Raw genomic sequence first — 17,361 nt, forward strand, 5'->3', positions numbered from 1 at the left:
TGTATCATATTCTGAGAATGGTTATTATTGTGCCATCAGCCTCTAGAAGTAGGACATGTAAAGAAAAAGAGGGGTGAGAACATAATATGTCTTAACAAAGAAAGAAATTAACATTTCTTGGATCCATTACTGAAGTTCCAGTTAATTGCAGAAAGTGGTAAAGATTAAATATAGTAGGTGGCTGTTACCTTCATATTTTGCTTATGAGCTTCATGAAGAAGTGCTCAATGCCGGAACTAATATGTTGGGCTAAACAGGGACCAAGTCATTATTTCAAGGTTCAGATAAATCACATGTTTTCCTAAGTGACACCTGACCGTTAATAATTACCTCCACAGTCTCTAAGCAAGGTCTCTCTTTCGACAACTACCCGATACCCACAAGCTTCTCAGAGCACAAAAATATTTTTCATCATCTATAAATTATAAACATCATTCACGTGAGTCTTTCTTTTAGCAAAAGTCTCATTACAATTTTTTTTAAAAGCAATCCTTTTGCACACTTCAATTTAGCTTCTTTGGACCCAGGGACAAAGTCACATCAACATTCCTTCTGACGAAAACCCCAGGGCAAAGGCAGAGCAATAAACACATTCTGCTGTATTCGTCAACAGTTCTATCTATACCTCCAACAAATCCATTATTTAAACCAGCCTTCCTCTGGTCTCCCTCAAATATGTCAATGAAAGGTCTTTAAAGGAAGAGGGAGAAGGAGAAAGAGAAGTGGGTGTAGTACTGTATTTTCATTTACAATTGTTTACACTGTTTGCAAGCCACTTTGGGAAAACTGTTATCCGGAAAGCTGGGATATAATAACCATAATAAACAAATTCTCTTCCAGCCACATATCTCTGCTGGTTTGGGATTATTCAAATTGTAGTCTGACACATCTAAGAGGTACTTGGTGGGAAAAAAGTTTCTCTACCAGCCATATACTAAACAGAGTACCTAATTTTGCAAAATAAATAAATAAATAAAAATTAACCAGGATATTTTAAATGGGAAAATATATCAGCATTAAATCTCATTTTGTTGACCTAACCACTGAACCAGCTGGCCAAGGCTGTCTATCACCTAGCATTTCCCTTTTTTAAAGTTCTGAAAATAAGCCAATATTTCAACATTCAAGATACGTCCATGAAAGCTACAGCCCTTTTTTTGTTAAATTGTGATAGACTCAGTAAAAAGGAGAGTTTACTTCCAATATGAAAGGATTTTTCACTGGCTGTTTACCTGGAGGAAATTCTTACCTTGCCATGGGCAATGGTGCAAAGGATAGCTACCAGTCTGAAAAGCAATGAACAGACTCTGCCAGCAGTGCCCAACTTCACTTAATTCCCTGCTCCACCCAATTCAAGAAATCTCTGCAAACTATTACCCTCTTTACTTCCTGATGCTAGAAACAAATGTTATTCATCTCCAAGCACAACAATGTTGAAAAACAAACTCTAGTTCTTATCAGAGCTGCAAAAATGCAGATACAGATCAATGCATCTAATTGATTGATCTAATTTCTAGACTATAATAGAAAATATGTCTTTCTTTTCCAGGAAGAGAAACATTTCTTACCCAAGAACTTCCTGGTAGACAGTTTCTCTTAAGTCTAGAAAAGGCTGGGATGGGGAATCTACCACAAAATAAGACCCATATTTTTGTGATATACGCAGGGACCATAGCTGCCAAATATATGTAAATTCAATGACAGGATTTTCTCTTGATTGTTTTCCTTACCCCGCCCTTCAGATGCAGAATGATGCAGTCTTGTCCACCTCCTGAATATCGTTCAGTTCCAGGAGCAGAAGCTCTCTCTGACTTAACAATTATTATAGCGCACCAAGAATATTATATCTACAGAGTATTATAAGAGAGGTGTGAAATCGCCCGCTCTTGTTTACAGCCCCCAAAAAATAAAATAAGCAGTTTAATTCAAGAGCAGGTTCATCGTCTTAGTTCCTCCTTTTTTTGCAACGTTTCCTACCTTCGTGACGGTCATGCAGGCTGGATTTTTTTAAAAAAAATGTTTTATGTTGGATGCCCGTCTGGTACCAGTCTTGTCTTTCTGCAGCAAAGATCTCAGATGACCCCGTCTGCACCACACCTCCGCCTACGCTTTCTCTCCCCTTACAGGTGTCGCTGCGCGATCAAAGAATCCCGTTCATTCATTATATCGCGTCTGGAGACGCAGCTTCGTATGCAAAGCACCGCAAGACGCCAGTTTAAAAGGCGGGGGGGGGAGAATCAAGGAAGAGTCTTTTTTTTTAATCTCCCACCCGCTTTAAAAAAAAAAAGACAGCCTGTTCTAATAGGAAAGATCCGCCCGCTTGCAGCAAGCGCGCTCGATAGGCAGGGCGCACGCTTGCGAAGTCACTGCAGAACACACACATACGCACGCACACACACACACGCGAGCGAGCGAACTGGGAGTGAGAGGGAAAGCGGGTGGGCGGAGCCAGAGGAGAAAGAAACCAAAGGCCGCTTCCTCGCCCTTCCCCTCCTCTTTAGTGCGCGAGCGAGACGCTCTGACGGGGAGGGCGAGGGCATTGCGGCCGATGGCATAGCGGCCGAGGGAGACCTTGACCCCTTTGCGAGGAAAGCGGGCTTCTCCAGAAAAGGCGCTTGATGTGGGTAGACGCTTTCAGAAATACATTTTTTTAAAAAAAATTTGCAGCTGAGAATGACATACGTTCAAACGCGCGCGCGACTTAGAAATAAGAGCCACGCAGAACATTTTGCAGTTTCCGAAGTCAGTTCTCCACAGGGCTTTCTTTCCTGTTGACTTTCTGGGCATCGCTGGGCGGTTTCTGCCCCGCTATGTCAATGCTTTGCCATTGTCTGTTTTGCAGAGCTTGTTAAAAATAAAACAAGAATTTGAGGTCTCCCATCCAAGGCTGTCCTTTGCTTCTTATATAATCGTGGACAAGGCTATTGATTCAGTATTCCTGGATTGATTAATTATGAAGAGAAAAACAAGCGTAATCCGTGCAATCCCAATCTGCCACTGTTTGGGTGCCCATTTCGTATTCTGAATTTTCCCTGGGCCTTGGTTATGACTTTCCTAGCCCTAAGAACTAGGCGTTTCTTTAATGTGCTGTCTCAGGACTGTGAAGGAATTTTAATTAAATACAAAACAGGCTCTGATGCTGCTTAAAATATTAATAAACTGTTACATATTCTAAATGGGGAACTTTGTAGATCTCCATTGAATGGGAACTCTACCATTATTATCACCTCCAAATCTGGGTTGAGTCATATAGCCACACTCCTGCCCTGAGAAGGGGGTTGGACTAGAAGATCTTGTAGGAATCCCCCCCCTCCCCAGATTAAAATATTTGTTATTTTTAATATTAAAAGAGGCAGGATAGAATATTTCTCCAAAGGAGAAATAAAGAAACATGCTCTTAAAAGCAGAAAGCAGCCCCAGTCTTCCTGCTTTAGGAAACAGCCTCCAGTAGATGCCTAAAGTCTTTGGAGATGGATATTTTGTGCCCATTAAGAAATCTAGGCCAGCCTATTCATTAACAAGTTCCCTCAAGAGATCCCTCAGAAGGGAATAAAGATAGATAAACAAAGACTCTTAAAATCTATATTCCCCACCCAGGTCTAAAGACAGGACATGACCTTTATGACATAATAAGATTTACCCACCACCATTATAATAGCAAAAGACAGAAAGAAGGCTCCCTACATTGCATAACCCCCTGGAGCGTCTCAATCATCCTGTAAAGATCCATCCACTCACTCAGCCATTTGGTCAGCTACCCCAGAAACATTGCTACTGTCACTGAAATTTCTGGAAACCAAATAAACCAGATTTTTCCTCCTACAATCTCCATGGTGCCTTCCAGGCCTGTCATTGTTTTAAACATCTCCCTCCCCATTGCCCTGCTGATCATACCTCCCTAACTAACTGAGACTCTTGCTAAATGGAATATAGCACTTGTTGGAGACTGGGGTGATTGGAATTAGGAACTTCCATGCTTTACTTCTCTTAGCCGTCTATACCCATTATTTTTTTAAATATCTGGAGTTTTACTTCTCCTTTACCTCCTCCACTTCCTCCATGAAGTATCTGGATGTTTGAAACTGGCATGCACCAGCCAAGCTATTCATTTGACGTGGCTTTGCAGCTGAAGAGATGCGTGTTTCGTTTTTCATTTGAGGCCCTGCCCAGAAATTCTACTGGAAAACTCCCAAGAAGTTAGTTCAGAATTGCTACCTGGGATAAGCTTCATTTTGAGAATAGAGCTTCTTGTGCCAGGAAAGCCGTTGTGAACTGGGCTTTCATTTGAACTGAAGAAAGCTGAAACATACAGCAACAATGTAAGTGTGCAAGAATGGCATTTCCCCCCAATTATTAAGGAAGTAAGCCTCCTTCTAATGACTGTAGAATATTCAGCTGGTTGCACACAAGCTCATTTCTGAAGGGCATTTGCTTTTAAATCCTAAAGCTGTTTGAAATCATATTTAATCCCTTGAACATGTCATCATATTAAGTGATGTTTTTTCAACATATTTAGGCAAATATAAATTGGTTATGGATCTGATGTCTTGATTTTTATCCCTGTTTACCACACCATCCAGTCCTTCCCTGTTTCATTTTTGAGACTGGTTTTTTAAAAGTCCATTCCCCTCTTAAAATGTCGATTTGTTCAGTGACTGTTATCACTGACATAAGCCCACTTTAAAAAATTACAGCCTTACATCTCAGACTATTTAAGCTATTCTTACTTTTTTCCCCTTACTACAAAAATACTTTAAATAATATTTTAGTAATATGAATATTAAATATTTTAGGTTCTCATGCTAGCATCCAGTTAAGGAGGAAAAATCTAATGAAAGCGTCACTGGCCATTTTTCTGAAAACTTTGTAAATGCTTTATAAATATATATCCATTTAAATTTGTAATTAATATTATCACTTTGAACTCCTGTATTTTATTTTAGAGAAGCAATTCCCAAACTCACTAGCTGCTTATTGATGCCTATATGAAGTTTTGTATTGTTCATCGACCCAAAAACATTTATTAATATGAAAATAATTATTAAATACTACTTTAACTAATAGTACTATGGAGAAAAATCAGTGTGGAGACAACGATAGTCCCGTTTATTATTGGAAGTCAATATCAAGCTCTTTGAGTAATACTGTTTTAGACATTGCCCTTCAGCTTCCCATGTAATTAACTTGTGGCATTTATGCCAGATGGTGAGACAAATAAGCAGAGAAATGTATTTTAATCTAGTTTATATTCACAATAGTTTCAATAACTTTCAATGATCTTAATCTTGCAAGTCATCCTTGCTTCCACTATGTCTATACACCTGTTCATACATTGTCTTTTTTCTTCCATCTTCTTTCCTCTATTTGAAGATCTCAATTTTATGCATATTTGAGATGCTCAGGCTTCCCTTTCTTTCCCCCCTTTCCCTCTTCCTTCATGTATTTGTCCTGCAATTTGATCCTTTTTCATTCCAGGTGAGAAGCACCTGGACACATCTTTCAGCCTATCGGGGGAAATTTTCACAAAACATATTGAAATTTCATAAATAGAAACAATGAATTACAAACATATTTAATACTCTAAATGTTGCTCTTTATATGTTGCTGTTTTATAAAAGTTCCATTTTGCATAAACGAGCTGCTCGGGTAACCAAAATATAAATTTTTAAAAATGCTGCTCATGCTTCCTCCTCATTTGCTTCTAAGCTTTCTTGGCATTCTGGAACCCATATGCTTTAAAATCTTTATTCCCTGATCACCTGGCAAAAACAGTGTAAGGGAATTGTTTTGATTGTCATTATCCGGAGACTTCACTGTAAAAATACAATAGTACCTCCTGTTAGTAAAGTGGGCCCCCAGTGTATAGACTCAGGGCAGAAGCGGGGTAGGGTGGGGGAGACCTGCATTGTCCTTCTCATACAAAGGGACTTCACAGGTTCCCACACCTTCCTGTTTTAAAAAATAAAATAAAACAGGAAGTATATTACCTCTATATCACTAAGAAATATCTTGGGAAAATGGGCACTGTTACTCATTTCTTAAAGAAAATTTATCAGATTTCATCCTCACATTTCTAGACCAAAATAGAAAGAATTATTCTGAAGTTTACACAATGGTTTATATTTAAATAGAGATTTCCTCCAAGTCAAATAGATATATCAAAGTGATTCCTTAAGTGCATTTATTGCTGCTTCAAACTTATCAGTGATAAAGTCCAAACAATACAACCATTTATCAGAAGGAGGACAAAAAGTCAAGGCTGGAGTAGCTCATATCATGAAACTTTAGTCACAAGTAACATACAATTTGTCAATTCAGAGATAGAATTGTATTTGTCAATACAATTCTATCAATTCAAATGATAGATTCAAAATGGTTCTGACTGCATTGTTCACATTGTTCTCTTCCATTCACTCCTTCAACACAAAGTGGTATTTAGTACTACAGAGTAGAATAGTTTTATCCCAAAAAAGGTAAATTCCTCAAATTGAATACAAAGGAGAACTAGTGTGATCCATATGAGAACAGCAAATTGGTATAAGCGTTAGGGAGGATAAAAATGCTTACAGAGAACTAACAATGAAATCACATATTAGCCACAACTCTGTTTATTCAGTTATGCTCTTCTCAGGCATACTGCTATCGAAAATCATATTGCACCTTATTTGGTTGCTCTAAAGATTATGGTGTAACACATGTGAGAACAATACAGTACCTAGTACCCTCTAAATATTTTGAACTACCCATATTTTTCGGAGTATAAGACACACCAAGGTTTTGAAGAGGCATTTTTTTTAAAAAGTAGGTAGGTAGATAGAGGGATAGAGAGGGAGGGAAAGAAAGAGAAATACAGTAGGTAGGTAGGTAGAGAGAGAGAGAGAGAGGAGGTAGGTAGGTAGGTAGATAAAGGGATAGAAGAGAGAGAGAGAGAAATACAGTAGATAGGTAGGGAGAGAGAGTGTGTAGGTAGGTAGGTAGAGGGATAGAGAGAGAGAAATAGAGAGAGAAAACTACAGTAGATAGGGAGAGAGAGAGTACAGTAGGTAGGTAGATAGATAGATGGATAGAGAGAGAGAAAAATACAGTAGATAGGTAGGGAGAGGGAGAGAGTAGGTAGGTAGGTAGGTAGGTAGAGGGAGAGAGAGAGAGAAATACAGTAGGTAGGTAGAGAGAGTGTGTGTGTGTAGGTAGGTAGGTAGTAGTTAGGTAGAGGGATAGAGAGAAATAGAAATAGAAATACAGTAATAGGTAGGGAGAGAGAGAGAGTAGGTAGGTAGAGGGATAGAGAGAGAGAAATACAGTAGATAGGGAGAGGGAAAGAATAGGTAGGTAGGTATATATATAGAGAGAGCGAAATAGAGAGAGAGAAATACAGTAGATAGGTAGGGAGAGAGAGAGTAGGTAGGTATATATAGAGAGAGAAATAGAGAAAGAGAAATACAGTAGATAGGTTGGGAGAGAGAATAGGGAGGGAGGGAGAGGGAGAGAGAGAAATACAGTAGGTAGGAGGAAAGAGAGAGTATGTAGGTAGGTAGAGGGATAGAGAGAGAAATAGAAAGAGAGAGAGAAATACAGTAGATAGGTAGGGGGAGAGAGAGTAGGTAGGTAGGTAGGTAGGTAGATAGAGGGATAGAGAGAGAGAAATACAGTAGGTAGGTAGGGAGAGAGAATAGGTAGGTAGGTAGATGTTTCTAGGTGTATTTATCCATGTGCTGGAGAAGGAAATCGCTGACAAACCTTAAGTCTTTGTTTCTGCTGGCACAGCACTTGATCAATGTAAGTCTCATCAGTTAAAGAGCTTTCCAAAAGGGAAAAAAAGTTTTTGCACTCTGCAAACCTCAGAAAAAAATGGCCCATTTTTCTTCTAATTAAAGGCATGGATAGCCTTGAGGGGGCTTGCAGAATGTTCCTGGGGACTGAGTGGGGGGGACAAAATGGGGAAAAAACGGCCTGTTTTTTGTCAAAAAAATTGCAGGCCTAGCCTTATGGAGTCTTATGGGGGGGAGAACGGCCCATTTTTTGCTCATTTCTGCCCTCCTCAGCCCCCAGGAGCTCTCCGAAAGCGTCTATAAGGGTATGCATGGCCAATTTTGTGAAGGGGCGGGGCTTCGGGAGGCAAAAAATGCTGTATTCGATGTATAAGGCACACCCAGATTTTCAGCCTCTTTTTTGAGGAAAAAATGTGCGTCTTATACTCCGAAAAATACGGTATAACCTTGGATTGAATTGAGTTGTAGTCTACTCATCTAGGAGACTGGGTTGTTTTCAGTTTTAAGGAAAACACATAGAACTATTAAATAGTGTTACAAGGGTTGAAATAAATAGATCAACAAAACCAGTGGTTGAAAGGTTTTTTAAATTATTAGTCTCTCTGGTTGATCTAAAACTTTTCAATACCTGTCTCAAAACCTCTGTCTTTGGGGTCAGCAAAATAAGGCCCTAGTTTTGATGAAATCATATTTTATCCACACTATCTTTGGTAGCAAGTTTAACCTGTGATGTTAGTGTGCCCTCATTAAATGCAATCACAGTGACAAAGGTCAAGATAAAGAATAGTAAATTATTAACCTTGGTAAAGATGGCTTATGTTAAATAGTAGCTATTGGTAGTTGATAGCTACCAATTGTTTTGGTAGCTATCAACTTGCTACTTACTGGCAAGGATGATGATTTATTTAGCTGTGTATGGAAACAAAGAGAAATCAATAAACTATTGTAAGGCTAGCTTGTTCCTAATACTGGTGTTAGCTATTACAGTGCCAGTGTATGTTTCCAGGTCAAGGACTTATGGAAGAAATCTGAAAAAGTCTACAGGGAGTCAGATTTGTTCTCCTCTGCTTTAGCTCTCACATCACATGAAGCTGGATTTAGATTGCAAATCTAAAAGCATACTCTGAAGTTCTGGGTGTTTCCCACAAAAGTTTGAAAGATCTCCTGGGAGAACTTCTCAGGTCTCAAATAGTACCATTACTGTATTTGTAGAAGCAGACTTGCGTGTCTTTGAAGCCGAGGAAATGCACACGACCATTCTGTCCCAATTCTTTCTAATAACAAAGAAAAGAATTAAACCTGCCTAAAATAGTCAGATGTTATTAAAAGCAGTAGCAGTAGCTGGGGACTCAGAGGTAACAAAAATTAAAGCTTCAACCAGGGCAGAATGTGACTGTACAGGTAGTAAAGGACATGAGTTATTTAATATATGTAACATCACTGCTTTGTCAGCTACATTGATTGCCAGTATGTTTTTAGGTATAATTCAAGGTGCTAGTTATCATATTTAGAGCCCTTCATGGATTGGGGCTGGGTTACCTCACAAGACTGCCTTCTCCTTGGTGTTTTTGCCCATCCAATTTAATCAGGCAGGTTGGGCATACTGTGGTCCCATCAGTCAAGGAATATTGACTGGCAAGAACCAAGACACATGCCTTCTCTGCCATAGCCCTTGCCCTCTGGAATATTCTGTCTTCAATATCAGCATAAACCTGGCCATCCTGACCTTTTACAAGACTGTGATGACTTAGTTGTAAGCCCAACCATGGCCCTGAGTTGGTTAAGGGCCCATTTCTCAGCTGTATTAACATCCATAGTAACAGTTTTACTTGATGCCACATATTCTAATCGTGTACTCTTTCAATTGTTTTTTTATGTTTTATGATGTATGCTGCCCATAATTACTTGTTGAGATGAGTAGCTATTGAAATAAAATAAGTAAATAAAGTACGAAAACACTTAGCATTATTCCTAGCAATGTGTGTATACCAAATTCTTGCTATATCACCTACAGACTTTGCATAACGATAACATCCAAGGTAGTCTGCTGAACATCACACTTAGGAATATGATGTGGAAACCCTTGAAATCCCAGACCAGATTTGTCTGTTTTATCTAGTCAGGTGGGAACCATTTTTTTCCCCACTTTGTGTTTCTGTGCAGGATGCGGTGCTCTTCAATGGTATTGGTATTGGTATTGAGTTTATTTATATGCCGCCCTGGGGGGACTCAGGGCGGCTCACAACTTAAAAAGGGAAGGGGGGAGAAAGACAAACTTTTAACATATAAGACAATACATAATTAAAAAACACAATATTCATACCATTTGGGCGGGTTACAATCTTAGTCCCAGGCCTGACGGGATAGCCAGATTCTGAGGGCTGTGCGGAAGGTCTGGAGGGTGGTGAGGGTCCGAATCTCCACGGGGAGATCGTTCCATAGGGTCGGAGCTGCTACCGAGAAGGCTCTCCTCCGCGTGGTTGCCAGTCGGCACTGACCGGCAGATGGAACTCGGAGGAGGCCTAATCGGTGAGATCTAATAGGTCGCGTGGAGGTAATTGGCAGTAGGCGGTCTCTCAAGTACCCAGATCCACTACCATGAAGGGCTTTATGGGTGACAAGTAGCACCTTGAAGCGTACCCAGAGATCGACAGGTAGCCAATGCAGCTCGCGGAGGATAGGTGTTATGTGGGTGAAACGAGGTGCACCCACAATCGCTCGCGCGGCCGCATTCTGGACTAGCTGAAGTCGCCGAATACTCTTCAAGGGCAGCCCCATGTAGAGCACATTGCAGTATTCCAGCCTAGAGGTCACAAGGGCTCGAGTGACTGTTGTGAGAGCCTCCCGATTCAGGTAGGGGTGCAACTGGTGTACCAGGCGAACCTGGGCAAATGCCCCCCTGGTCACAGCTGACAAATGATGTTCGAAAGTCAGCTGTGGGTCCAGGAGGACTCCTAAGTTGCGGACCCTATCTGAGGGGTGTAAAATTTGACCCCCCAGCCTGAGAGATGGAATACTTGCCAAATTGGTGGGAGGGAAACACAACAGCCACTCGGTCTTATCTGGGTTGAGCACGAGTTTGTTAGCCCTCATCCAGTCCCTAACAGCTTCAAGTCCCTGGTTCATCACGTCCACCGCTTCATTGAGTTGGCACAGGGCGGACAGATACAACTGGGTATCGTCCGCATACTGGTGGTATTTTATCCCGTGCCGCCGAATGATCTCGCCCAGCGGTTTCATGTAGATGTTGAAAAGCAGGGGGGACAGGACCGAACCCTGCGGCACCCCATATGTTAGGGGCCTAGGGGTTGATCTCTGCCCTCCAACTAACACCGACTGCGACCTGTCCGAGAGGTAAGAGGAGAACCACTGCAAAACAGTGCCTCCCACCCCCACCTCCCGCAGTCGTCGCAGAAGGATACCATGGTCGATGGTATCGAAAGCCGCCGAGAGGTCAAGGAGAACCAGGAAAGAGGCGTAGCCTCTGTCCCTGGCTCTCCAGAGGTCATCGGTCAATGCGACCAAAGTGGTTTCTGTGCTGTAGCCAGGCCTGAAGCCGGAATGGTGTTCATAAATCTCAGATGATGGGGGAGAAGGGATACTATCAGATTTGCAAATGACCCAAACATGGGGAGAAATGCTAACACCTAAGAAGATAAGCTCAGGGTTCAGAAGTATCATGACAGATTTAACATTGGGCCTTTGCAACAAGATGCAATTCGGTGATATTCAGGAAAAATCAGATGGACAGTTATAAGGTAGGTGATCTGTGGATCAACAAGGCTGAGAGGGACTTAATTCCTCCTAGTGCTGGTTCCTCCTAGTACTAGTATAACACCTCAGCCACTACAACATTCTGACTCTTCTTTCTTATAGAAGGCAAAGGCAGCATATTAGAGAAAAACTGGGGTTATTGTTTTGGTCTCTCACACATGCAGTATAATCTAAATAGAATCATTTTAGCACCACACAACACCACTTCAGGGTACCAATAGTAATACATTCCAATAGTCACCAAAGCTAAAAGAACGCGTATAGAGTCAGAATAGAGACATCTGATGTCTTCATGCCTCTTGAAAAAAACATGTAGATTTTTAATTTTATCCTTACGGTAGTTTTTTTAGGTAACTACGTAGAGTTCCAATGATGAGCACAAGAGGTTTCCAGACTGGCAACCAAGCTTTTAATGCATTGATTGATAATTTTAAAAAAACCTATCAATAGTTACATTAGTTACATTCTTAACAGAATGTAAAATTAATGAATAACATTTACTATTAAACATGCACAAGTGCTTGCAAGTATAAGTGATTTTTAAAAGATTTATTTTAAAGGTGAGTTTATTATTTCTTTGTTGCTATTATTCTTCAGTTTTCATTCAGTGTTCAGTTGCTTCCAATTCAATGTGACCCAGGTTAGTTGTACTTGTAAGTTGTAGGCAACAGTAGTAAGAGGTAGTCAGGTATGTTACCATCTTGTTATCCAAATGGCTGCATGGAGTGATAATGTATTACAATCAAATCAAACAAACAAAATAAGCTGAAACAAAAGTATTTTTCCCATATACAATAAAATGATTTTTGGGAATAACTAATCTGCAATTGTGTGGTTGATGCCATCCCAAATAGACAGCTGTGCTTTACATGAGTCAATGATCTCTGTTCCTATTCAGGTAATCCTCACTTAAAGGACGCTAATTGAGACCAGCAATACCATCACTAAATGATGATTCTTAAGTGAAATATGACAGCCTGTCCACGTATTGACGTAATTCTGGCAATCCCACTTGCTGTTGTTGAGAGAATGTCATATGGTCTTTAGGCGAAGACCCATCCAAATGGAAACCCATTCTTGAAAGATATAAGGGATTGCCTCCATTTAAATTTCCCCCATCTAACTATCTTGCTGGCCATCTCTACCCTTCTGGCTGCTCGTTTACCCACTACATTCAGCTGCCCCTGCCCCATGCATGCCACTATTGGTCGGGTCCTTCTTTTGCAATGGTGACACTGGGGCTTTTAACATGCCATTTAGAGCTACCTTTCATGAAAAGAAGTCCCAGATGATTCCTAAAAGAAAAAACCGGGTGGTAGTGGCATAAAGCATCGTGGCACCCACCTGTGAGCTTGCAGGACATTTTCAAGGCACCTTCCTCATATGAGGCCAAGGTGGTAAACCCAACTGAGGGGACATAGGCAAAGCTGACGAAGATCAGCTGGGGAAGGGTGGTGGCAGTTGTAAATGTGCATGAGCCTTGATTTTGTTCACATGACCATGGGTGTGTTATGATTAGTCCTTGTTATTCTAGCCATGACAAATCCTTTGTTCAGTGCTGTTGTAAACTTGAATGATCACTGAATGAATGGCCATTAAATGAATTTTTTTTATAAAGCAGTTCTTGAAAGATAATCCTATGTTTCTCAACCTACACCTGAAACCAAAGATCAAGGTAGCTGGGAATGAAACCTAATTCAGGCTTTTAATGAGCTCTGGAGGTCAATGCTTTTCTTCACCCTCCTCCCCACATATCTCAAGGAATGGTGCAAAATACCCATCTTGGTTTAAAAGGGAACTTTTAAAAAAGTGTCTTTAATTTAATAAATCAAATCAATGCATTTAAATGACAATATAGTTAGTATTGTTACATTTACATTCTACTTTTCCTTTTAATTAATCAACAACAAATTTAGCTTTGTTTTGATGGAATAAGAAAAGGAGGCCATTCAGTTTATGAATCAGAAAAGAGGGGCGCAAGACCAGTATATGTCACTCTAAGGAATTTGCAAAGAAGCAGGCAAAAATTCATTCAGACCAACAAGATACACATGAACTATAATTTGTTTATTTAAAGCTTTTTTTAAAAACTGGTTAGTCACAAAGATATGTAACTACGGAATTTAGCACAAACGGGAGAAAAGCAACATCATATCAGGAAGATGGGTAGTAGCCTTCTCTCATATCCCACCAATCTGAACTGAAAGTGCATTGGACCACAAATGTTACGGGGCCTATCTCTTAAGAATCCATTCTCTGCATCAGGTAAATAAGAACACAAAGCAAAGCCTGTTTTGCTGTTGGGAATCAGAGGATTTAAGCTCCTTAACATTAGAAACTTCTGGAAAGAAGGAAGCATCCTCGGACGACTCTGATCTGGTTGCTCAGGAACAGTCAGTGCCCTTACAAGAGATGACAAAGCAGCATAGAGAATCAGCTATGGCTGGTTACAAGGAAAGCACACAGCCTTGTTTTAGTAGCATCATCTAGTTTCTGCTTCTACGTCCTTTTCATATAGTTTTGTATCACACTAAGCCTGATATGGAGGATTTTGGTAATTTTGCTTTGCAGCCACTTTTTGGGTTATTCTGGTAGTTGCCAATAATAAAATATCATGCGTCTGTCATGCCAGGTAAGAAAAAGTGTTGGCCAGACAAGAAAACCAGTTCATTCTACTGTCTCTCTTCTCTGCTGGTTTAATCCAGCAACAAATATCTGTCATAAATCTGCATCTACACTTTGCTAGCACAATCAGAGGTTTTTGCTCAGTCAACAGATCAGTTGGGCTGGGGAAACTTCAAAAATAAATCAGAAGAAATGTTTCATATCTCACAAGAAAACAACATCTCTCTGGCCTTTGTGAAAGCAACTCGCTTTTTAGGACGGGATGTTTAAGAGTCACATAGTCATTAAAATAGAAGCAATTTTACCTGTACAAATAGAAGCTATAAGTTTTAAGAAAAAGCAGAGAAAGATTGCACTTACAGCATATTTAGCTAAATTTAGCTAAGTGATTTGTTTGAAATTTGCACAGAACTCCCAACCAATTCTGGAGGACTTGCATAAGGCTTTGCCTTCTCAGAAAGTTCTGCCTCAGGCCCTATTCTGTAGTCTTTTCCATTCTCAGACAGGATGCTAGTTTGAGCACAGATAATTACTGTTGTTAAGACTCAATCATAGAATGGGAGATTTCAGATTGGAGTCCTTGGCAAATGTTTACATAATTGAGGAGGATGAAATGAATGACAGATATGCACCACTTAATTAACTACCTCATTAAAATACACAGAGAGATAGGTTCTTAAGTTAATGAACAATTCTTGAGATGTTAAATCCCCTTAGAGGGTTCCACCATGGAGCAGACTATGAAGAAATATTTTTCCTATGTCCACTGTTGTTTGACCACAGGGATGGACTTTGCACAGCATGGTGCAACACTCTAAAAACGGACAAGGTTAGGATCAAAGTGAATGAAGCCATTTTATTTTTTATTCAGTTGTAGGGGTATTTTGTCGCAGTTCCACAACCTATCAGCAGGGGGAGATATGACACTGAAGATAACTTTTAACAATAAATGCCCTGCAAGTTTTCATGCATTTTTTTTTAGTTGACACAGAAACAGCTTCCTGTATCTTTCATCAATTTCAAAGTCACACGAGTCCTTCTACTTTGTTAAGGCCACTCTGCTAAAGGGGGGGGGGGATTTTTGGGGAGCAAACCTCTGACTTGCTGCTCCTTCAACTTAAATAAATAAATAAATAAAGTGCTTCAATCTTAATGACTGAATGAATTTGAAAAGATTTAGGGGACGGAGTGCAGAATGGTTACAAGGCTATAGGAAGATGTGTGGGATTGAAGAAGAAGCAGGCAACACCACCGAGGATGTTGTAGGAAGAAGCTAGTAGTGGGAAATGCAACAATGGGCAAAGGTGGGGGAGCTAACCCTAACATGGGCACCCCCTCACCCCCACCCCTTGCCTTTTGCATTCTTGCTTTTAACCTAATATATTCCTTGACTCTTATCTCTTTGCATTAGGACATGAATTCCAAGTGTTACAATTATCTATTAGTAACAGAAAAAGGGAAAAGAAGATGCACAATGAGAACAATTAATCAATGGAACAGCTTGCCTCCTGGAGTTGTGGGTGCTCCATCATGGAGGTTTTCAAAAACTTCCATGACTGGACAACTATTTGACAGGGGTGGTATAAGGCCTCCTGTCTTAAAGACCTCCAAGGTCTTCTTCCAATCCTATCATTCTATTTTCTAATCCCCAGGCAGAGGTGGGTTCCTACCAGTTTGGACCGGTTCGGCTGAACCAGTAGTAACTTGGCTGCCTGGGTCGCTGGAACTTGCAGCAACCCAGGCCTGCCACACACCCCTGAACCGGTTCTCCTACAGTGCCGCCATCTTAATTTTCAGTTCTCTGCATGCACAGAACAATTTTCATTGCAGAAATGTATTTTTTTTCCTTTCTAACGTTTTGCGTCTGCACAGACCTTTTTAAGTGCAAATGTGCAAAAGTTTCTTGTGTACTGAACCGGCAGTAATGCCGGCAGCATCCCACCCCTGGCCCCAGGCATGAAAATTTGTCAGCAAAGTGCTGAAAAAATATCACCAAATCTCATTAAGAAAGATTATTGTGTGGTTACTTTCCTCCCCCCTCCATTCTGAAATCTACAAAATCGAATTCAACTATCTGCATACTACTAAAATTCTTGTTCTCGTAACCTTTGACTAGGTGGGATGGTTCATCATACATAGAGCAATGTTTTTTGAACCAAGGTACCTCAAATGAGCTACCTTGTAGAATATATTCAAAATCCAGGGTCTATGACTTCTATGGAATTGAAATTTGTGAAATTTTATAAAACATAATATAAAATGTCATAAAACATTCCCTATCGGTAACTCTGTTTGACTGTGATGTACAGTTCAATATGGGTTACTTTCAAGGCAGATACATCTCTGAATATATCCCTGAATTTTAAAGACCTGTTCAAATACATTAGAAGCTGCACCACTGTTAAAGGCATTGAGGAATGAATGTGTTAAGGAAATATCTCTGAAACAACATTTCTGAATGTAGTAAGGAAATATCTTTGAAACAACCCTAAAGGATCATGGGTTGTGTAATAGAATCACAAAATGGTAGTCCTGAATGGACCCCAAGAATCATCTAGTTCCGTGTTTCCCGATCTCAGCAACTTAAGATGTGTGGACTTCAACTCCCAGAATTCCCCAACCAACAAGAGGTTAGAGTTGCTAAGATTGAAAAACAGTCCAGTCTCTGAGGAAAGCCAATTGATTAGAAAGCCTGCTATAAAATGAGGAAAGCAAAAGTAGTATATTCATAATAAAAATATGAATCAAAACATTGGGTTAATCCATTTTGCTTCGCCCATGGTTGGCTGAAAAAGCCACACTTGAATGTACCATGGGTACTAGTAAACCAAAATCAGCCTGCATTTTCAGCCTGTGGGCCATATGTGGCCCAGCAAGCAGCTGTGAAGGTCCACTAGCATTTTTAAAAAGATCAATAAATTCACTGCCCCCCCTCCACCCAAAGCACAACCATCACGAAGGATCTCCTGTTGCTTTCCCAAAAGACATACTGCCAAGTGCCTCCAAGCTTTAGTGATGCTGCCAACAATCAGCCTAGCTGCCACTCTGCTAGCTGATCAGTGCATGGGGTATTCCTATGCAACCTGCAATTATTTTTAATTTATTAATATGGTCCTTTCTTCTCAACAAGTTGTGCAGGCCTGCCATGAATTAGGATTCACAAACCATAATGGCTATATTCGTACATCATACT

The 17,361-nt window shown here is 40.3% G+C and overlaps 1 protein-coding gene across 2 annotated transcripts in view; it reads right to left on the reverse strand.

Moving 5' to 3' along the window:
* CORO2A (coronin 2A) overlaps positions 1–2,349 on the reverse strand; it is a 60,668-nt gene extending 58,319 nt beyond the window's left edge. Inside the window, exon 1 of one of the 2 annotated variants that reach the window (XM_087716347.1) lies at positions 1,978–2,349. In XM_087716347.1, the coding sequence (XP_087572473.1) occupies positions 1,978–1,992 (15 nt within the window). In that variant the 5' untranslated portion in view covers positions 1,993–2,349. Of the gene's footprint in view, positions 1–1,730; positions 1,886–1,977 lie in introns of those variants that run through there. The other variant, XM_087716348.1, reaches the window with a different exon arrangement.
* Between the last annotated feature and the right edge of the window lie 15,012 nt (positions 2,350–17,361).

This window comes from Thamnophis sirtalis, unplaced genomic scaffold (genome assembly GCF_051295495.1).
Source record: "Thamnophis sirtalis isolate CommonGarterSnake01/CBP01778 unplaced genomic scaffold, rThaSir2_p1.2 scaffold_5, whole genome shotgun sequence".
NCBI classification, from domain to species: Eukaryota; Metazoa; Chordata; class Lepidosauria; order Squamata; family Natricidae; genus Thamnophis; species Thamnophis sirtalis.